This window comes from Pollachius pollachius, assembly GCF_949987615.1.
Source record: "Pollachius pollachius genome assembly, chromosome: 11".
Lineage (NCBI taxonomy): Eukaryota > Metazoa > Chordata > Actinopteri > Gadiformes > Gadidae > Pollachius > Pollachius pollachius.
The window spans coordinates 11030117-11052847 of record NC_136944.1 but is presented as its reverse complement, the minus strand read 5'-3'; the positions used below and the strand labels follow the sequence as shown (position 1 = coordinate 11052847).

The 22731-nt window shown below is 45.7% G+C and overlaps 1 protein-coding gene across 1 annotated transcript; it reads right to left on the bottom strand.

Moving 5' to 3' along the window:
* Positions 1 to 1725: 1725 nt before the first annotated feature.
* tecpr1b (tectonin beta-propeller repeat containing 1b) lies at positions 1726 to 22078 on the bottom strand. The gene is made up of 27 exons (XM_079746622.1): positions 21953 to 22078; positions 21674 to 21761; positions 21169 to 21403; positions 20605 to 20787; positions 20330 to 20452; positions 20014 to 20136; positions 19237 to 19411; positions 18610 to 18710; positions 18231 to 18332; positions 14475 to 14602; positions 13455 to 14101; positions 12848 to 12957; positions 12288 to 12443; positions 11010 to 11159; positions 10348 to 10505; positions 9878 to 9993; positions 9471 to 9567; positions 8989 to 9085; positions 8421 to 8500; positions 8266 to 8322; positions 7865 to 8039; positions 7264 to 7399; positions 4386 to 4478; positions 4087 to 4193; positions 3755 to 3874; positions 3012 to 3138; positions 1726 to 2820 (listed from the first exon to the last, which is right to left on the bottom strand). Exons 3-27 carry the CDS (start codon positions 21391 to 21393, stop codon positions 2762 to 2764), a joined length of 3645 nt encoding a protein of 1214 aa, XP_079602748.1. The 5' UTR covers positions 21394 to 21403; positions 21674 to 21761; positions 21953 to 22078; the 3' UTR covers positions 1726 to 2761.
* Positions 22079 to 22731: the final 653 nt, after the last annotated feature.

Below are 22731 nucleotides of genomic sequence, written 5' to 3'. Positions count from 1 at the left end.
GATGACACATCAAATAATAATTTGTATAGAAGGTAAGTGTTATTATAATTTTTGTTCATCCGTCACGTAAAATTAAGGCTGTAAAACAAGTGCAATGAATTCATTGGTGAAATGGTGTGTATCGAGTTCATAGGATGATTGGCAAGGCAGCATTGTACATGGGGTGGTGCGGGAACTTATTTAAATATATTTTCTTCTGTTGGGTCCTCAGATGCATTTGGTTTACTATGTCAACCCAAATGCTGTGCTCAATGAGAACCCTTCTAATACAGTTACCTCTTAATAGAAGTCAAAAAAGATTAGGACGCCCCCTTCTCTCACACAAACTACCTTTTTATTTGCCATACCATTGAATCATGCATGACTTTATAGGTGGTTGAAGTATGGCATAGTAAATGTGTTTAATGGAAATGTCAGACGAGACGATCAAAGAGATTTTCATTTTATCTTTTATACAGTGTCTCTGTGTTTATGTAAATGCATTGAAACTGAGTTCTTCCAAACTCTATGGGGGGTATAATCTCTTCATAGCTTGTCCATTACACGTTTGTTATAAGTTGTCATTTGGTGATTATCTATCGCTATATATATCTCTTTATATATATATCTATCTACATATATCTCTTATCTCGATTTCTAGATATAGATATAGATATATATATCTCTAATAGCTCTTCACCTGTAGCGAATAGTCAGGATAGTCTGTACAGTACACACTGTATCTCAAGACAACTTTTAAACCTGTTTAAATCCACCAGCCAACTCTGGTTAACTTGAACGTTTTTATTTAAGAGATCTTTTTCGTTTTATTTTCAACTACAGTATACATTTGCTTAATCTTGCACATTTGAGAAGTGTTTCTTAATGTTGAACTATACTGATGTATATATTTTTTGTCTGCTAATGGGAAACTATGTAATTGAGTGCTAGGTATGAGGTTTCACTTTGTAATTTAAGGAGTTGTACAAAATTAAAAACGCAAAAAAAGCAACATATCACTGTCATTAGCGTGGGTTAGCTTTGGTTAGATCCTGTTAAATTAACACACACAGCTAATGTGGAAATTCATTGTCCTTTGAACTTGTAGATTTAATACAAATATTTTTATTTCATTGATCATGGTTATTGTAATTGAATTAATTGTTTATAATTACACTGTTTAATATGGAAATAAATGCAAAATGTACTTCTAACTGGGGTTGGATATGTGTGGTGGTAACACAACTCCAAATTAGTCCTGTTAATGAATGTGCTCGCTAAGGTAAACGGTAAAAAGACTTCAAATTACTAATTTGACTAATTCCATTCAGTAATTTGTCAAATTTTCAAAATAAAATTAGCAAAATACACCTTAGAGTCTAAGGTGTATTTTGACAATGGTTAATGTCTGTAAAACATCTTTAGGGCATGTTGTGGAAGACCCACTTGCTCTGAGCCAGCTGTCTGGCAGGACAGCCTAGTGTTGTACAGCTGTAGCTGAAAGGTTTGGAGTTCAAAACCCAATGTCTGCGGCCTATGCATAGGCATTATATAGCAAATTGCCCTACCTCGTAATGACCTGTATCTGAACTCACTTAGTAGCTTTGAATAAAAGCATCTGCTAATTGACAAGACAGTGAATAATTTCCCAAGTATAAAGCATATTTACCAAATTTATTGTTGAATAATGACAGGAGGCGAAGCTGGTTTTATGTTTAATTTCACAGCCGGAAGCCCCTAGTTTAGAGTACAGTAGAAGTGGTATTGTTGCTCAGCCCTGCTGTTTACAGATTGACCTTTCAGGGCTAAACTGGGTCTGAAGCAAATAATACTGAGAAGAAAACATTATGGGATATGTTTCTGGGGAAGGAAGCTAATTGATTTAGTATAGATTTTTATTGTTTGATAAATGTATATATTTTATTTTGTTGGGAGAACACAAAGTCAGAATGCTCTATTGACCTAACAAGCAGCCCAGAGAATCAAAACAGACAAAACTAAATAAATTCACAAGCACATTTCACAAATGTGATAAATTAACACACAACAAACGCAAACATTAAACAGCAAACAAGATTCTACACACCTAGGTGATGAAATGTAGGTGAATTTGAGTAAACCTCATTGAAAGATACGGTATTGAAAGCTAGAACCTCAAGGGAAGGATTTCAGAAGGATACAAAATCGGAACACCGAAATGCGTTCAAGTACTCTGCAGTTATGGGGTTTGTATAGAGGTCCAAAGATCTCAAGTCAAGTACTACCGTCATGCTGAAGTACAGCCATTTTCAGCACTGACACGTCAGAGGGCTCAACGTGACGGAAACCAAGGTGATAATATGCATGTCATTCAGGAAGAAGGAATATGCGTTCCCTTTGCCGTTGTAGTAATCGTGACTCCTCCTACATCCGAGTGGAGCAACCAATTAACAAGTCCCAACTAAATGTCCAGCTGTCCACTTGGATACCATTCTAACCAAACTGCCCAGCAACAGCTGATGCAACACATCTTTAATGAGCCCTGCACAATAATACAGGACTTGATTCTTGTTGTGCATATTGACATATGCACTATACACATGTATGTAATGTACATTTTTGTGCCTCATTTTCAATATAGTGACGTGCTTTCAAAAGTATTGAGCAATTAGACGATTGCTGATGATGGAAACATTAACAGTCTGAGATCTTCTCCCCATAATCACCAATGCCAGCATCATCCTCTTCATCGTCTTCACTTGTGCAGGAGCACACCGGTAGGGTCATCCATCCATCCATTCATTCAGTCATTCCTTGAGGGGGTTTGAGGGCCAATGGGGGGGGACACAGGCACAAGTAGAACTGAGGCAGATACAGGGAGAGAGGATGTAAGTCGAGAGAAGGTGAGAGGAGAGGAGAACAGAAAGAACATTTGATGAGACGATGCGGTGAGAGGGGAGAAGAGAAAAGGAGAGAAGAGACAAGGCAAGGAGACTAGTACATGAGGAGGAGGAGGAGAGCAAGCTAGGGGAGAAGGAGGGTGTTCTACACACCCACAGCACTCCCGTTCTCCCTGGTCGGGGGGGGCAGGGGGCTTTGCTGGGTTGCTATGGCAGCAGGGACAATGGTGCGTGCCGGCTCCATGGCGTTGCCCCGTACACTGATGTACTCCCATCCTCCCTGTCACACACACACACACACACACACAAAACCGATAACTTTTACATCCAAGCATGTTCAGGACTTAGTTCTATTTACTATTTAGTTATTCAGGAAACGGTTTCATTCAAATCAACTTGCAGTACATTCAGATTCAGATCTCAAAGAGGCCTTACAGCCATATATTTATGATACCCCCTAGCACCCCAAAAGGTGAAAAAACTCTTAATTAACAAGGAAGACATCTTGAGAAGGAACGCAGCGTGGGGGATCATCCTTCCAGGGATGGTCAAGAGTGCAATAGTGGCCATAATTAACATACATAGTAGTATTACAGGCAAACATGACTTAAGTAGCTATGTGTTGGAGCATATTGCTCTAGGGATAAGTCACTGGGGATCAAACCCAGTCCCTTTCATTGCAGGGAGTCGAAAAAAACCTGAACATTAATACAAAAGGTATGCCGAGTTGGCACGGCAACTGTGGGTTGAAACCTTCCACAACTTCAGATTCGTGAGACAACCTCACCAGTGCCGATTTCAAACGGCCCACAACTGGTCGAGTATGTTGGCCGAGACACAGACGGGTAGAGTGCCAGCTGACATGGGTTACTACTATGGTTTAGCTGAGGGCTCACCCCTATCCCGTAGTCCCAGGAATGGCCCTTGGGCTGCATGGGCCCCACGCCCACCCGGTGGCAGAGCGTTCCCGGAGCCTCAGCCGGGAAGCCCTCGACCCCATCTGCTACGGCCCACACCTAGGGGACAGGGAAAAGGAAGCAGAACTCAGCAAGACTCAGCTAATTTAGTCTGTTGAAATGTTAAAAATACAGAAAGAACTACAGCATAGGGAAATTATATATATATATTTTTATTAAATCAAATTTCTTGACAGAAAAAAAAAATGCAACATCCATCCATTGAAAGATCCATCTTTCAGTATTGAGAGGTTACTTATGCTGATATTGACCTGGTCCAGTGGTCCAACAGACACCTTGGTCACGTTGTTGGAGATGAGCTCCCAAGCAGAGCCCTGGGGATAGCTGGGTGTCAGACCCTGTCTGTACCACAGGTTACCTGGAGGGGGAGAGGGGGAGAGGGGGAGAGGGAGAGAGGGAGAGAGGGAGCGAGAGAGAGAGAGAGAGAGAGAGAGAGAGAGAGAGAGAGAGGGAGAGAGAGAGATTCACTTCCAAGCTGAAATCAGAGCAAATAACCTGTCCTACTCCAATTCTAATTCATTCTCCTCCACGGCTGTGATTGGCTACTCACTGCTTTCGTCCACGGCGAAGACAGAGGTCCGCCCTACAGACAGCTGCCTCAGGGTCTGCCTTGGGGGGCTGGGGATGTGGTACCAGCACTCTCCTGCAGGGGCACAGGCTCATTTGAATTCCTGAAACATGACCTGAATCTAAACACTCGATAAAAGCTGATTTTAGAAACAGATTTGTTTAGAGCCTAGTGTTTCTTCAGAGAGAGCAACATTTCAACATTTCTATAGACGTTTAAATCATGCCAAAATCAATAAGTTAAAAAACATAATGAACTACACATTTACTTTCATGTTTCATATGCAATTCCTTTGTTTGATAACTGTTTGTTTTGTTATGAGTCAGAAAATGTCTTAAGAGCATTACGTTTAATGTTACAGATGGGGAATGCATGCTTTGCATTTAGTCAGTATTACAGAATTATAATGTGCTCCAGGAATATGCATTTCCTATGTGTTTCTATTCAGGGCTTGTTTACTTTAAAGATCCTTGCATGAAAATGTCACTTTATGAGGTTTTCTAACGAATATGAATATGAGTTCCCCTAGCCTGCCTATGGTCCCCCAGTAGCTAATGGCGTTAGGTGTAAAATCAGCACTAGTTATCCTGCTCTGCCTGAAAAAACATTTTTCCCCGTATGTCGTCATACGTGACATGTTACCTCCCCTTTCTCTGCTTTGTGCAATGAGCTACGACCATGTGAGCGGCATGCGTGTGTGTGAATACACACACACTGTAACGCAAGTGTTCACTTCTTTTGTTATTTGGATAACCGTTCTGCAGTTGTTGTTATGGCGCATAACACTAAGTTCTCTGACCTCTCTGGTATTTCCCCGAGACTCGTAGTGGGGGTTATCTCAGCCATGGTTGAGAAGGAATTGGGTGAGAGGAACTTTGGCTTTGACTCCCTGAAGTACGGGTAGAATGGAGAAAGGGATTGACGGTGATTGTCCACCGCCAGAGCCCCGCTGCCGAGGCACCACCGCCGCGGGGCAGCACTGGCACCACTGGCACCACTGGCACCACTGGCACCACTGGCACCACTGGCACCACTGGCACCACTGGCAGCGGGCAGCGCGCCCCATGGCAGTGGTGCCTTGATGAGGTGGTGCCTCGTGGCAGCGGGCAGCGAGGAGCGGGGCTCCGGCAGGAACAATCGCGGGCAACAATCCCTTTCTTCTCCATGTCATGGTTCAGTCTACTTCAGATTGATGAGGAAGTGGAAGAACCAGAGACGTCGGAGAACCCGACGCAGTCGTTTGTGATTCATAATATCATTTGGAGGCGCACACAGCTTTTGGCTGTGATAATATATATTATATGATATAGATATCTATGTATAATATGATATTATTTAGATATAGAGCTCCAGGACTTCCCCCGGAGCACCAAGAGTGTTCTAGAATGTTTACCTAACACGGCCAAAGGCTGTGTGCGCCTCGCCATTGCGATACATCCACTGTAAACAGAGCGCATGGTACCGTGGCCGCAAGCTGCTCAGGGCCACACCCCCACCCTCCTCCTTAACCCGCCTCTCCTCCTAATTTGAATTAGATGCGAACTTTAAGATTCATGGCTCTAATCGGCCTATCGCGTAAAGTAAACACTTCCTGGAGTTCAAGTCTGTTATATCCAGAACAATTTAGTCTAATCTGTCGGCGTCTTGTGCTTTACGTAGCATCGTTGGTATGTGTTCTTCGTATTTTGATTTCATTTTAAAGTGTTTGTCGCTATTTTGACATTAGTGTGGAGTTTGTAAAGCTTTCATCTCAAGATAGTCCAAATATATTACACTTAAACGAATGCCAGGTTAAGTCACACGTGGGTCATTTGACGACGGTAATAGTGTTGCAATCAGTAGCCTGCGGTGACCCTAAATCTCAGTGGGGCAGAAACTACTGGCGTATGACCACACCCACAATTTGTATATACACACACTTCACATCACTCACACCAGTGGTCCATATATCCCCTTGTCCTATGCACATACTTGCTCGAAAAAGTAGACATGGGAAACAAAACACAGCGTGTTTTAGATAATGTTAATGTCCGGTCTGTCTGGGCCAAGTTGTTTGATTTCTAACTTCTCTTCCAATTTTAACCTCTCAAATGTTTTTTTTTAACAGAAACTCAACACTTAATCAGAGGTGCAACACTGCTCGCCATATCTGCATCTGATATAGAAACGTCGAAAGATACACGTGGAATAATTTGAGTTAAAACAACAACAGTTCTAGAATATGACCATGGGGCAGACTACTACTACTACCATATAGGCGTCTTTAGCGCGGATTCCATTTCTTATTGCAGCCTGCAGGGTTATGCAATAAACATACGGAGGAACACTGAGCTGAGCTGTACTGCCCCACATTACATGACACGTTAAACTCTAGAATCGCCACCATCATCCAAAATTTGATGTCAACAGACCAAAATAACCTGAAAGCCTACAGAAACTGTAGATAGTTAATGTGAAATTCACATTATTAAAAATAGACTTGATGAGGAACAATTTTTTTGGGAGCATGCTTTTGCAAGTAGTTCGCTGCCCCACCTGCCCATATGGACAGCACGCGCCTGGCTGCAATGACCACAAATAATGTTGTTTACAAGTAAATATTCTTGCTAATTAGTTTGAGATGAGTACAAATGAGATTTCTGATTTCTCTGCCTTTTTATTTGTGTGTTGCAGTTTCACCCTTTCCCACGTGCTTCCAATGAACCTGTGGGAGTGAGAAATACATCTGAAGAGTCTTGGTGTTTTGGGAAAGAGTTTAGCTGGCTGTCAGGGACAGTAGACATACCGAGGACGGCACACTGTTAAATACATTTTTTTCACATTGGAAATGAACAAAGATATTCAAAACCATATGACAGACCTGCTGGGTTTTGGGGCGACACGGACCCCCTATAGAACACAGCTCCATCCTTGGCAATGGCCCACACCTGATTGGCTCCTCCGATGGAGATGGACTTGAAGGGCTGGTCTGTACCCACGTGGAGCCAGGAAGTACCCTACATGACCGCACACAAAATCAATGATTATGATTGGTTGTTTATAATGACAGGTAGGACGAAAATATATATATTTATTATACGGCTCTTCTTAATGCTGTAGAACGCTCCATTCACATGCACTCCACAAGTAGTCCGGTAATTATCAACCCCAGCGTATTCGGTTGCTAAACGACATCAACGTCTTTGGCAAACTATTTCTATGCTGATCAACAATGAAAATGGTAACAAATACATTGAAAAAATACACACTGTGAAGTTACTTTTTCATTTTGGCAAGTAGCCGCCTAATTAGCGGGATAATGTATAGAACGCCGGTCATTATCGAAAATAAGCCCCAATGACCGTTCTATACATTATCCCTTACATAATGTCATCACTTATGCTTATTCACTTTCATGAAAATAAATGTTTAGTAGCTGATTCTAATTCAGCTTCAGATCCTAGTTACAATGGTTTCCTCACTGCTGGGTTTTTGGGGACGACGCCCAGGCGACACAGGACGTCCCCTTTGTCACTCAAGGCCCAGACCGGGACCTGCTCCATCCTGCTCTGGGCCAGGCAAGGCATCAGTGAGATGTCACTCAAACGGATGGGCGGGACCTGTTGCCAGTGTGCCCTAAGGGTGATCCTGCACTTCCTGTTTTTTGGCACAGATGAACAAGCAATCGTGGTCAATAAGAAGAGATTGACTCTCTGTGTGTGTGTGTGTGTGTGTGTGTGTGTGTGTGTGTGTGTGTGTGTGTGTGTGTGTGTGTGTGTGTGTGTGTGTGTGTGTGTGTGTGTGTGTGTGTGTGTGTGTGTGTGTGTGTGTGTGTGTGTGTGTGTGTCAGTGAGTGAGTGACTGAGTGAGTGTGTCTGATGACCTTGTCCATCTCCTGCGTCGTACAAAGTCTTTCATGGTCTTGTGTCCGTGGAACGTCCTGTTCACACATGAACACAAAGTGGTCAATATTATACAGACAACTCTATTTACAAGCTTCAATCACACAAACTCTCTCTCGCTCTCTCTACAACGTACACAGGGAAGTCGGCAGCGTATTGCCAGCCATCTTTGTCTGCTCCTCCGGGGACGCTGTAGTCCACCACCCACTCCGTCACCTGCAGGGAAGAGAAGGGAGATGATAAATGTTAGCGTACACTACTTCTCTACTGTCCAATAGACCTCATTCAAACATATTCATACAAAATCATGTGAGAGCCCGGTGGAGTAAAGCACATGCGGGTGAAAGGATGAAACAGGTTGACATGAGATATCAAACACAAACACACACACACACACACACAGACACGTGTTTGGAAGGCCAAAGGGTCATAAATGCCTGCTCAGCCGTGTGACTTGTTAGTGGTTCACCAAATGTCACACTTACGTAATGAAAACACATACTGACTGAAGTATCACAGCCGCAGTATCATTTACATTCAACATTTATCATTTAACAAACAATTTCATCCAATGGGACTGACAAGTGAGTATAATGAAGTCCTCCAATCAAATAACACAACAATTGCTGTGCTACCAGGTTTAAATAGTTGGGCAGTGCAGTCACAGGCAATCAGTGGTAAAGGTTATCAGGACCAGCACTCACCCAGCTCCACTGAGGCGAGGGGGGAGGCGTGCTGGCCTTAGTGCCCTCTTTTACCCCACTCTCATCACTCCACATGGGCCTGTCGGTGGGCAGACCCCTGGTGGAGGTCACACACACACACACACACACACACACACACACACACACACACACACACACACACACACACACACACACACACACACACACACACACACACACACACACACACACACAAATTGTATTACAATACGCTTTTAATCGTACAGTAAGCAGGTAGGGCTTTCCAAACTTGCTCCAGGATGCCTACAGGTAGGCATGCAGACATTGGGGGATCAAACTCAATACCTTTCAGCTAGGAGTTGAACACGCTTACCAATACACTCTATCCTTTAAAATCCCAGGCCTGATTAAACACCAGCCTCATAAAATACCATAGCATAGTAGGGCACTGGGACTTATTGGGGTGTATAGGGAAAAGGCTTACTGTTCTATGGGTATACCTATCTGTGTATCCAGTCATTGGATTCCATCTCTGGTTTTCATACACGTGAATACACCGGACGTCTGTCTGAGGCTGCATCTGAACTGTAGCTCCCTCTGCAAAGATAGAGAGTTAATAAACACATCCATGGCTGAAACATACATGTGCATGTTTAGGGAAACAATTTTTAAGTGCTGAGAGCTGATTTATTGATTGATGATTATAAGTTGCTTATACAAGTTCAATCTCTTTATTAAAATAAAGCGGACAAAACACAGCACAACACAAAAAAAGATTTTGAATCAGATGAATCAGAGAGTTAGATTAATCAATCTAAAGAGCAGAGATAACTAATTTCGTGGTTACTATAAGTGACAAGACCCATGTGTACATAAGGGAGGGGTTTAAAAGGGAGGGCTAGGTTACCTGGGTTGGTGGGCTGGCTGTAGACCCAGGCGGTACCATCCCACCCAATACCCCACACTAGCCCGAGACTGTTGGACTGGACACAGCGCAGATGTCCCGGGACCAGCCGCCAGAACCTTGCATCCAGCGGAAGCCATTGTTAGTGTTAGCAGCAGTGTTCGCACTCAGCATTAGACCTTTGCTTAAGCAAAGACAAACAGAGCTAGGACAAAATGCTAGCAAAGAGTTAGTATCCAGCATTAGCCACACCTACCTCCAAGGTTAGCAGTTGGTCACACAAACACACACATACAATCATTTCCAAAAGCTTTGCTGGTTATTAATGGTCTCTACTTCTAGTGGTCTCATGAAAAGCAGTTAGGACTAAGAAATCATGGTGACCAGACAGAAAGACATTGTGAGACAGACAGACAGAGAGACAGACAGACAGAGACTGAGAGGCAGAGGGATAGACGAGCTCAGTGCCTCACATGGCTTCACAGGCCAGGGGGTGTGACGCGGTCTCTAGGAGGGGGGAGGGCTCGTGGACCATGATGTCCCCCTTGGAGGTGGTGGACCACAGGGCCTGTCTGGATGGGGGACCGCGAATGCCCCTCCACTCACAGCAGCACTGGGACAGCAGGGAGAGCTAAACACATGGGGAGAGTGACAGACACAGACAGCCAGTACACTGGGTGAGAAGTTCTTCTGTGCTGAGAAAGTTTTCAGGTTAGAACAAAAAAAAAAGAATACACCTTCATTCTTCTTAAACTATAGCTTTGATATAATTCAGCCCTTTTAAAAGGAACGGTGGTATGCAATATGTCATCAAATGAACAACCGTAAAAAAAATCCAACCACTGGCGAAGTGGTATTTCTTGTGGAAGAGTGGTTATTGTTAAACTCTTTTCTGATTGGTCAAAATGGTCCCAGGTGATCCCAGGTCAATTCCCTTAACCATTATGGCACCTGGAGCCTAACAGCAACTTCACAACTGTGTTTAATGTATTTAACTCTTAACTATTTAGTAGACGCTTTCATTCCAAATCTTGCAGTCTTGCAGTGAATTCAGATACAGGCAAGGCGTGAGATACCCCTTGGCCCCCTACAGGTAGTACCCTTGGCCCCTCAGCAGCAGGGCCCTTCCCCTCACCCAGTCGGTCATGTCCTGGTCCGTGGGGGCCGCCAGCAGCAGGGGCCCTCGCCGCCTGGTCCGCTGGGCAGTGTACACGGAGAAGGCGTGGTGGCAGTCCCCTAGCACCGGTACCAGGGCCGTCACCTCGCTGACGAACACATGCAGGTACTGAGGTGGAGGACAGAGAGAGAGGAGGGCCCACAGTGGTGGAACGGCGGTCGAGGCAGGTCGTGATAAGAGACAGACACAGAGATAGGGGAAGAGATTGAGATGACAAAAAATACTGTTTTCATTGGATTGGTTGAACGCTAGTTTTTGACGGAAGATTAGAGCAAGATACTAATCAATGAATCAATGTTACCGAATGTTAGCAAAATAATGGTAGCCTTCAAAAAGATGCGTAGCAAAGTAGTGCAAAACATGTTGTACGGTAGGGAGGGTGGGTGGGTGGGAGGCAGGGAGAGAGGGAGAGAGAAGGAGAGAGAGAAAGCAGAGGGCGAATGAGAGAAGAGATAAAGTTGAATGCAGTACCAGTAAACACTAACCCTAACTACTGATGGTGAGTGGCTGAAGAGTCAAGTGCGTGTTTGGCTCGGAAACGTTTCCTCAAGGGGGAATTACATTATCAGCTGGTCTGACTTCAACAACACAGCAAAAGGACAAGCAGCTGCGCAGGGGACCTGCATCGTCTGTTGCTCCCGTCCAACATCCAAACCGGGAGGTAGGTAAACAAGCCTTCTCTGGGTGGAGAAGAGACAGAGCTAAGAATACGTCACCCGCTCCTTTTTGATGTCTTTGACTGAACATGAAGGGGTAAACAACATGCGACAGCTGCCATGGTGAGGTCACAGTTAGAGGGTGAATGAGGTTCAAGCACCGCCACCACTGCAACCAGTACCATCACTACCAGTAGCACCACCGCCAACAGTAGCACCCTTACAACCAGGATCATCATGCCCACCGCACCCGGTACCATAACTACCCGTAGAACAACCAGACAACAACAAAGTAAAGTTAAACTGAACTGAACTGAAGAACCAGAACCATCACTACCTGTTGCACCACCATCACCACCAACCCTACCACCACTAAAACCATCACAACCTTCCCAACCACCACCACCACCACCACCACCACCACCACCACCACCACCACCACCACCACCACCACCACCACCAGCACAACTACCTCCACCACCACCAGCACCACCACTACCTCCAGCACCACCACCACCTCCAGCACCAGCACGACCTCATCAAGCCCCCTCCCGTATCCCCCACCACCAGTGGCACCAACCTTCTTCTCGTCATACTGGGTGTAGTAGATAAAGAAGATGCAGTCCTTCCTGCCGCTGCAGTCCGTGGACTGCTCCAGAGCTACGCTCACATCTACCCAACGCTGGGGCTTCCAGTCCCTCCACCAGCGAAGAGCTCCACTGCGTATCCACACCGACTGCACCGTGGGACGCAGAGGTTCATCCCATTAAAATAGTGTTCTAAAAAACATACACTGATGTAGTGATATTGGTAAGTTATAACAGTTAATAGCTACACCTATTCCATGATGATTGTAAGGTTAAGTGAGACACTTATCGCACTGAAAACTGCTATTGTGGTTAAGTGAGACACTTAACCACAATAGCAGTTTTCAGTGCGATAATTTCCAAGCATAGCAAACTCATTTTATACAGAAGTGTGGGATGGGAGGATACTAACAAGCTGTATCAAAAATGCAAAATCACTCTTCAGTAATAATAATTATAATACAATTACATTATATTATATTATATTACATATTTCCTTCTAAGTGCTTGCGCGAGGCCATGTGAGTAAGAGGAGGGCAGGCGTCCATCTTACGTTGCTGCGCTCGAGGGGCTTCTTGCTGACTTCCTGTCTGGGGAATTCCTTCTGCCCACTCCAAGCAGCTGACTGAACAGGAGTCAGCGACATGGAGCTCCTCAGAGCACCTGAAGGACACACACACTTGTAACATGCTTGATAGGTGGGTAAGACAGACGGGTATACAACAGACAGACAGGTAAACACCAGGTAAGAGAAAGAGAAGAGATCAGACCTCAAGGGTGGTAATTCCATTTCATGATGAACTAGGATTGCCGCAGTCCGATGAATAAAAGTCGAGCAATATATGGGCCAATCAAAAAAGCTTTATCTGAAGTATAATAAATAACGATGATAAAAGAAAAACAGATATCAGCACGAGAGGCTTTCGCAGGAGATGTTTTTGCTTTACTTCCGCCCTGGAATTTGCAAGAGCGAAGAAAGCAGGCACTCAGCCAAAGCCAGAACGATATTCATTGCAAAATCGACAATGTGAATTATCTAGCTGGTTTCATGCGGCTACCTATCTATACCTATTTGTGTTTGATTATTTTACTGATCCATTTCTTGCATCAAAGACGATGAACAAAACATTTGAGGGACACTGAATTCCGTTCATCCCTACCTGTGGGGCTGAGCCAGCTTATCAGAGAGCTGGCGTCTACATCACATCCCCCTCCAGAGATCCAGGCCCACACCGGGGCATCCGACTCCCCCAGCCCCGGGGGAGGATCCAGACCAAGGGGGTAGGTGGCTGCCGCCCCGGCTCCGCCTCCTCCACCCACCTCCGCTCCCCCCAATGTCTGGCCGCTCCTGGCCGCCTCCGACCCCTCTAGGTCCACGTTGCTCCAGGGAACGCCGAGCGCTCCCTGGCCTGCTTCTGCGGTGCTCCCCAGTGTTTGGACCGGGGTGGTGCTGGTTGGAGAGGACAAGGAGGCGGCACCGGCGGAAGACAAGGGCTCCCCTCCACTCTGCCCCGGGGGGGCCTCTGAGTGGGACGGAGGCGCGGCTGGGGATCTCTCTCTGTCCGAGACCAGGCTGGTGATGAAGCTGTCGCTGGTGGGGATGAAAGGCTTGGGCGCGGCCTGGGGCGCAGGGGGGCATGTGGAGAGGGTATCGGCGGGGGCCGTCGTGGAGGCCTCAGGTGGGTCCAGAGTGGCGGCGGTGGTGGTGAGGGTGGGCTGGTCCACGGGCCCCACTTCTGATTCTGAGTCGGTGCAGCTCAACACAGAACCCTGGGAGGCCTCGGTCAGACATCCCCCGAAATCATCTCTGGAAAACAACGCACACGCATACATTGTTTACGCGTGGTTGGTTGTGGTAGAAGGAATGGTATTGGTGCTATTAGTTGCAGTGCTTGTAAGTACAATTAAAAAGTAGTAGAAAAAGGGTGTGTATTAGAAGTAGTACAACAACTGGCTGGAAACAGAGGATTGAATATTGCTTAGCTAGCATCAATAGCTATATGCTTGCAGTAGCAGTAGCATTGCTTGCAGAGCGTGTGAACTAGCAGCAGCAGTATTGCTAGCGGTGATAGCAATAGTAGCATTACTAGCAGTGAACGCATGATTGCTAGTAGTAGAAGCATTACTAGAAGTGGTAGCATGGTTGCTAGCAGTAGCAGTGAACATGTGTTTTAGCGGACCTGGGTGGGGCTAATTCCGTGTTGTTCCCCCATAGGGCCAGGATGGGAATCCAGCCGCTGCCGCTGGGCTCAGACGCAGTCACGCCCATCCTGAAATAAAGCCCTCGGTCCTCACCCACGGCCCACACCTGGCAGATTCACACCAACACAGACATGTGGACACACCATACACATACATAAACACACACACACACACACACACACACACACACACACACACACATAAACGGAAACGGTCATGCAGACACACACGCAAACATACACACATACATGCACACAAACAAATATATGTAGCACACATGCCCAGGGACACACACACACACACACACACACACACACACACACACACACACACACACACACACACACACACACACAATTTAAACAAAGTAAGACAGATAACGAGAGGGACAATACTGTAAACCCACTCACATTCACACAAACACCTGCTGTTCATACCGGCCACATTTTCAATGGCGTTTATTAAAACACAAGGCCACGTTGATGTTTGCATTGCGGTCAAAGGTCACCTAAACCTAATCCTATCCTGAGGGGCCAGACACAGGCGGTCCGGCGCTACTTTATTTGGCCATACGCCGTACGGCTGGCGCCCACAGCGGGCTGTGCATGGGCAGCGACATATCCATTGGCTTGGAGTATGAAATATGGGCTACGATGAGGACAGCTAGCTCTAATTAGGGAGTGTCCCATATGTCAGGCCGGTACGGGGGATATATATGGCCAGGCTCAGGGTGCAAGTAGTGCTGGGAGGCATTGACAGAAACGGCTGGCCCGTGCTCGCGTTTCAAGACAGCCGAGGACGCGGGTGTGTGGTGGGGGGGGGGGGGGGGGGGGGGGGGGGGTGTGTATGTGCTTGTTTGTCTGTGTGCGAGTGTGAGGTATGCGACAGTAGAGCCCACTCAGCAGTGAGACACAGAGCCAAGACAAGACAAGATGCCTTCCCCCCCCCCCCAAACAACACCACCAGCACTATGACAGTCCCCCTTGCCCCATTCCCTACCTCCAAACACCCCACAGTCCCCCTGGCCCAGCCCGATATGCAGTGAAACCCGAAGCGGTGGTAAGATGAAGCGGTCCCAGCATTAGAGAGCCAGGTGTAGAGACGCTGAGTACTGGAGGCGGTACACTGAATGCTTTGCAGTATATGTACTGTTGCAGGGTAGTGTATTGTGTTGTGTTTTGTGTGGTGATCATACAGTCTTCAGTACACTGAATTACATTTGCTTCACTTTTTACATGCACTGGGTGAATGGTGCTGGTGTTTTTGCTGTATCTTTTAAAGGTTAATGAAAAATGGATAAAAAAGTATTTTTATAAGACAGCAGATACTAAGATTCAACAATCACCTTGATCAGTGTACCTTATGACTCCTGGGCAGGATATTTGAGTGTCACACCAGAAAGAACAGGATGCTTATAAGAAGAAAAAAATGTATGCATGTATGAATATATAAATCAGTGGAGGCTTCTCCAGTGAGGAGAGGGAGGAAAATACTTCTTAACATTGTTGAGAATAAAAAAATGTAGATTGCCCAGACTACTGTATTGAATTAATGCCTTTAAATATGAATACTTTAATGCCTTTGTATAGGCAATGTTCGTTTCCCTGGGTAAAGGGACATTAGCACCCCCTATCGCCCATTGAACATTACTGCTTGAGGACGTTCCTCCTCAGCCTCCACTGACTCCCATTCATTTCCCCTGCAGTGTTGGCGGCCGGTGAATAACATGGGGTTCAATGGGAGAGGAGGAAATTCCTCCTCTGAGTGGGTGTGACTAGCTAAGGGGTCTGAATCGCGCCAAAGTCTATTCACGAGTAGACCTCTGAAGAATAAGTCCCGCCTCCGGCGCTCCGGTACCCTCAGTCAAATGTCCGAGGGGTTTTTGGATTGTTTGTGCCGTTAAAGTAGTAAACGATTATTCATGCTACAATAACGGCACAGACAATCCAAAACCCAGTAGAAACTAGATGGAAAAAGTGTGTAGTTCAAAACGTGACGCAGCTTTTACTTCTTCGCCACCTACAGAGTTTGTTATGTACGACCAAGACATTTGACCGAGGGAACCGGGAGCCTCGGAGGCGGGACTTATTCTTCAGAGGTCTATAGGCTGGAGCCCTGGCTGTGCTCTGAACCAATAAGCAGGAGCCCTGTCTGTGGAGCAGCCCAGAGGGAGGGGTTATCCCCTCAAGTCTAGGCTACGAGAACCACGAACCTGGAGCTCAGTCTTATGCCTCGTTTCCACCGAGCGGTGCGCTACTGTTCGTTGCGGTACGGTGCGGCTCTGTTCGCATCAATTGTTAGTTTCCTGGAGCGGTGCGGCTCGGTTCGCTTATATTGGCATTTCCACCGCCAAAACTTAGGCAAGCTCCCGAAATAAACGCGCTAAGATCCGCGCTGAGACTACCTATTTTTCGGCACTCCTCCGTTGGGTTACCAAGCCGTCTGAAAGGGTGCCGAAAACGTGGAGCTAAACACGCCATAATATTGAAATCACTTAAAAAAATCCAGTTTGGTATGACCAGGTCACTGGTTTCTTTGCAACACAAACAGCAAGGAGGATTGACTTGATCTATAAATAAAGTCCCTCAATCTTAATTGGCTTAAAAGGTCCCATGACATGCCACCAGGTGTGAGTGTGATTAGCCGTTACAAGCCGTTTTGAAAATCTGCCCCTTGTGACATCACAATTGGGTGTGTCCACCTAGATGTGTGACGGATAGATGAGCAACATTTGCCTCAGTCCACTGGGTAGGCCGGTAGACTGATCTATCCAGTTTACATATAGGTGGACACGCCCACTTGTGATGTCATAAGGGGCAGATTTACAAAATGGCTGGTAACGGGTAATCACACTCACACCCGGTGGCATGTCATGGGACCTTTAACACCATGACCAACATTCTGAAACAACCACTAACATCCACATTTGCGTCAAACATTGTGAGGCTTGCAACCCATGTTAATAGCTGTGAAATAATGTTCTTGTTGTTCTTTTAAGCGTTTGTTACTCTGACCATTTTGTTAGATATTGTGGAAAGGATGTTAGTGAATGATTCAGAGCATGATGCATTTTGAATGGCATGACTTTTGTTCTTGTGTCTTCATTTTTCTTGAAACAACTGTAGCTGAAAATAAACAAAAATAAACCCAACGATAGGCCAAGATCTTTTTATTTAGTTTTACAAATCAAGAGTAGGCCTGATTTGACTAATTGGCTTTCCTTCTTTTCCTTCTGCCCTTGTAGTCCAAGACATGCTGCTCACCAGCTTTCAAAGTAGAATGCTGCCACTGGTGGATTTGTATCTATTTTGTTCACATAATTATCCCTCCCTGCTATTTTGTAGTTGACCAAAACACCCTGAAACAACTCGAGTCTCCCATACTTATGCCACCATACGCCACTAACAGTGCAAGCAGGCCAATGGCAACCAAGCGCGCAGCTCTTCCTCCCTCACTTTAAAAACCACCAGCTGCCACTGATATAAATATATTTACAAATAATATATCTTTATTCGATATCTAAACATATTTTCCATATATTTTTCTTATTTAAGTTTAAACTCCAATTTTGAATGGAAATCTCCTATGACTTATGTGACTACCAAACAGGTTTTCTGGTGCTTCCTACTGTAGAGCGCTAGTGTGATTTGGTTGCGGGAAGGCATTGTGAAGTGATTTAAAGCCATTGTAACAGATGGTGGTGACACGCGCATGTCGGCAAAACATTTAACAACCTGGTCGTGGAGTCCAACGTCCACCATCATCATCTCCCCTCCGATGCTGATCCAGCCCGAGCCACAGGGGTTATGGGAGTTTACGCCACGCCGGAACCACACCTGAAGTCAGGCAAACGCACAAACACACAGCAACACGCATCAACCAGATCCATCAAACCTTATTTTTCACTTTTAGTCAGTTTGGAGTCAACATTTTATTGCATTTTGAATTTACTAGCAACCATGTTTACTTTCATTCCATTCACCGCCATGCGAGAAGCGTGTGAACCGTCACCATTAAGAGCCTGTATACTGCCACATTGGCGCCCTGTATATTTCCCCTTTAGGATACTGCATACCTATACACCTTGACAATAAGGGCCCTTTATCCATGTACCTTAAAGTCCTTAGTGACCACCCAGACCACGCTGACCCCTACCGCCACATGGAGGGCCTCCACCTCCTTTCCAGGTGATTCGACCTCCACCCAAGAGCTCCCTGACAGGCCAGGAGACAAGGGGGCGCAGCAGGGTGTCAGGTTTGGTATCTTACAGCACGGCACCTTGTACACTTATAGTGTTGGTATGTATCTGTTATGCGCCTCTAATGGATTGTTATGGGTTTTTGTTGCACGCACACTTCATGATGTCGATTGCACTTTCTGTTATTGCCCACTCTATTGCCATCTCTCTAACAAGTTGCTGTGCATGTACACAAAAAAATCCCCCCTTAGATCAAATAAAACTCTATTTGAAACAATTCTATTCTATTCACTTAAAAATGTTCAACCATTCTGGCTAATAATCATGTTTATTATTAGCCAGAGAGCAGCCACAGATACATTTTTATCCGACAATACTTTGCGAGTGTATATTCTATCCTGCGTGATACAGCGGTAACACCCCTTACCCTGGCAGTGTGAATGCTGTGCTCTACCAGTTGAGGTAGTGTGGTCCTCCCGGGTGTATTCACTGTATGGGTATTCCATGAGGTATGAGGCCTGACGGATACAGGCGGTGTATACCTGTGGGGCTGTCCAGGCTGAGGCCCATGCGCACCAACAGGTTCCCGTCCCACAGCAGGGCCCACAGCAGGTCTCCAGGGCCAGCACAGAGCTGGGCCACCTCCTTGGGCACTCCCACCTCCTCCCAGGAGGACCCCTCTGGGACCCGGGGCTGGATGCCCTCCCTGAACCACACCTGGGGATGGTGCACACACACGCGCACACACACACACACACACACACACACACACACACACACACACACACACACACACACACACACACACACACACACACACACACACACACACACACACACTCACACACACGCACGCACACACACGCAAACACGCACACGCACCCGCACACACACTTGAATGTCAAGTTTGGTGGCCCCCCTGTTTACACTCTGTTGGGTAGTATTTACAGTGATAGACAGATAAGACCATCAATTAAAAGATCGCCATGGCATATTGACAGGCTGACCATGTGTTTGAACACTGGGCAGAGGCATAAGAGCATGGGGCATGTGTCAGTTTTCTTATGAAACATCTTGAGGTCATATGCTGCTCCCTAGTGGCGAAATCATCCTCTTTGATAAACAGAACAGCAATACCGTTCCCTTCTGATAAGTATAGTATACTCACTGTTATGCATGTCTAGGTTTTTGCTGATTATGAAATTCAGATAGTTTACTCATTATGCACTTTAATTAGTGTATGTATGCTATTTAACAATTAAATAATAATATCATAATAATGCAAAAAAATGAGGAAGTGCCAGTGAAGTGGTTCTGACCTGGCCCTGTTGGGACACCCCCCAGAGACAAGGGTATCGGCCCGACTGGTCGCTCATCTCCCACCCCCCACAGCTGATGTCACACAGGGGCAGGGGGGCTTTCTGGGGTTGGTCCAGGGGGATCTGAGGAGACCAGGGAAATGATGGACTGGATAGTCTGTCTGGTTACCATAGAGCTAGCCAGCTAGCCAAATGCTAGAAAGACATTTGGTGATTAAGTCATCGATAACTGTAAAGGTTCGACCAAATATAAATTATGTTAATCCCTTCACCAACGAAACGCTAACAATATTTACTATTAAGTAATTTGTCCGACCTTGGCCCAGCTGCCCTGTGCAGTGTATCTTCGGTAGCGGATCCAGCGGCGGCGACGCACACACGAGTTCCATTTCTTTTCTGGAGAGAAGTTAGCGGGAAAGTCCACCGCATACTCCCAGCCCTAATGATGATAGACATATATATGTGTGTGTGTGTGTGTGTGTGTCTGTCTGGGCGCTCGCCCAAGGCATGCATGTCTGTGCAAGTGTACGTGCGTGTGTTCAGGCACGCATGTGTGTCTGTGTGCATGCATGTGTGTGTTCCGCCACTCACCCCGGTCTGGCTGGGCTCCCCTCCGCAGGTCAGGTCAACGTACCAGTCCCCCTCCCACTCCCAGCTGTGGGAGTGGCACGCAAAGCTGTGGAGGGGCTGGGCGCTCACCCCCGTCACGTCGCTCCAGGGCCAGCGGTCGGTTGGCAGCAGCACGTCTGTGAAGCCCTCCACCGGGTTCCACCGCTACACACAGACACACACCCACACACACCAACGAAGAGATGGACCAGCAGGCCAGGTCATACTGCGTGTAAGCATAGGAACACTATTACCCTGGGATGAAAGCGTCTGATCAATGTATTGTAAATATTATAATCCATACACGCTACTTAGATATACCCCTCACTAGTCAAGTGAGGGGAAAGCAACAAATTGTAAGCACCAAAATCCCAAATATCTGCAATAATTATTGTTAAAGTTGTATTGACATGTAATATATGCATGAATAGAGAAAGACTTGTTTCAAAAGGTGCCAGAGACCCAGACTGCCAACCAGATACATTTTAAAATGTATGCAATAAAATAAAAATCTGTGCAGCCGGGTTACATAAACTCTTTTCATACCTGGTTTTCATACGTCTCCTCCCGGAAGCGGATTGGGGTCTCGCTGGGCATCAAGTTCAGGTAGACGTGGTGGTCGCAGCCGACTCCCCAGCTGCGCCCTTTCCCTGCACTCACACGCTTGAGCTCCAAGAGCTTGTCGTCCCCTCGCTGCCAGCGCCCACTGGCGGTGGAGAGGCTGTACACCCGTCCATACACGTCCACCGCCCACAGCAACGTTATGGGCATGGTGGTGGGCCTGGGTATAGAGGTAGTAGGAGCCGGGTCGAATCTCCGATCATTCATAGGCTATTCTGGATTTTCACTTCGTACTATCACGATCTGTCTTGTTTTGATTGAAGCCACAAAGCTAAAGAGGTAGACTAGACATGGTCATTCTAAAATATAGGTAGGTAGTAGTACAGCTTCATAAAATGTAGATGGGCTATAAACTTAAGGCGTATTTCAATTCAGAATCGATAGCCAAATAATGGCGCAGAGACATTTGTGCTCAAAGTCAATAGCCTACCTGAGTACTGGTATCCGATCCGTTGTTGTCAAGGGAATATCAACAGACGCGTCATGCTATCAGGTACAGCCGATGAGTGGCATCGCTCCTGTTTGGAAATTATCGCCTTTAAACCGTCTCAATAATACGGGTCTATGCGTGTCTTCCATAAAAAATTATTATACATTTGTTTTCAGGGATTCCTGTCCTGCAATGACGGCTATAAGCTGTTTACATGGGATAAGCTTTCCAACAGTTGTCCCACATGAACTACAAAAACGCACAAAAGGGTTTACTTACGTATTGGGTGCTTTGATGCACGTTTAGAGCCTTTGACAAAAAAAAAAAAAAAATTGTATAAACCTCCCAGTACTGATGATACATTTACATTATGGACCAGAGGAATTATTTATCTCTCAAACTCCGAATCCACAACAGGAAATGGAGGAGCCAAGTGTCTTATTGGCCAAAACGCTGCTGGTGCCGCAAACGTAATCGCTGATTGGTGGAACGGTTGATATTTGTCCGATGGGCCTTGCTGATAGATTTGCATACTTAAATTATTTATTCCGCGCCAGTTTATTTATTAATTGATACGGAAGGTTATCTGCACCTAGCCATTTACAGATCATCAGAAACATTATGCCATATATAAAAACACGGCCAGATACAAGAAAGGTGCATACAAACATACATTAAATCGACAATCCAAAGCATGTAAGGCGGAATTGTATGTCAAATATTGCCTAAACATATAGACGTATATAAAACGTGCCTACCTATAATGACCATTTATAAAAGAGTATACAAGTGAAGTTAATTTGAGCAGATCCGTGAAACAATTGATATGCCACACTGCATACGGTCAACTAATTAACCAATAAGGCAATTATTAAGTAATACTGTTTAGAATTAATTATTATAATAGTAATGTATAACAGTACATGCTTTAACGACAATTCAAACCGACATAGATTATACAAGTCATTTATATAAGGTCAGGCGATTTTGCAGAGCTGTCTCTTTAAGAAGTGTGCGCAGAGGCGTTACTGGCATCACATGATGCTTTTCTTATGATG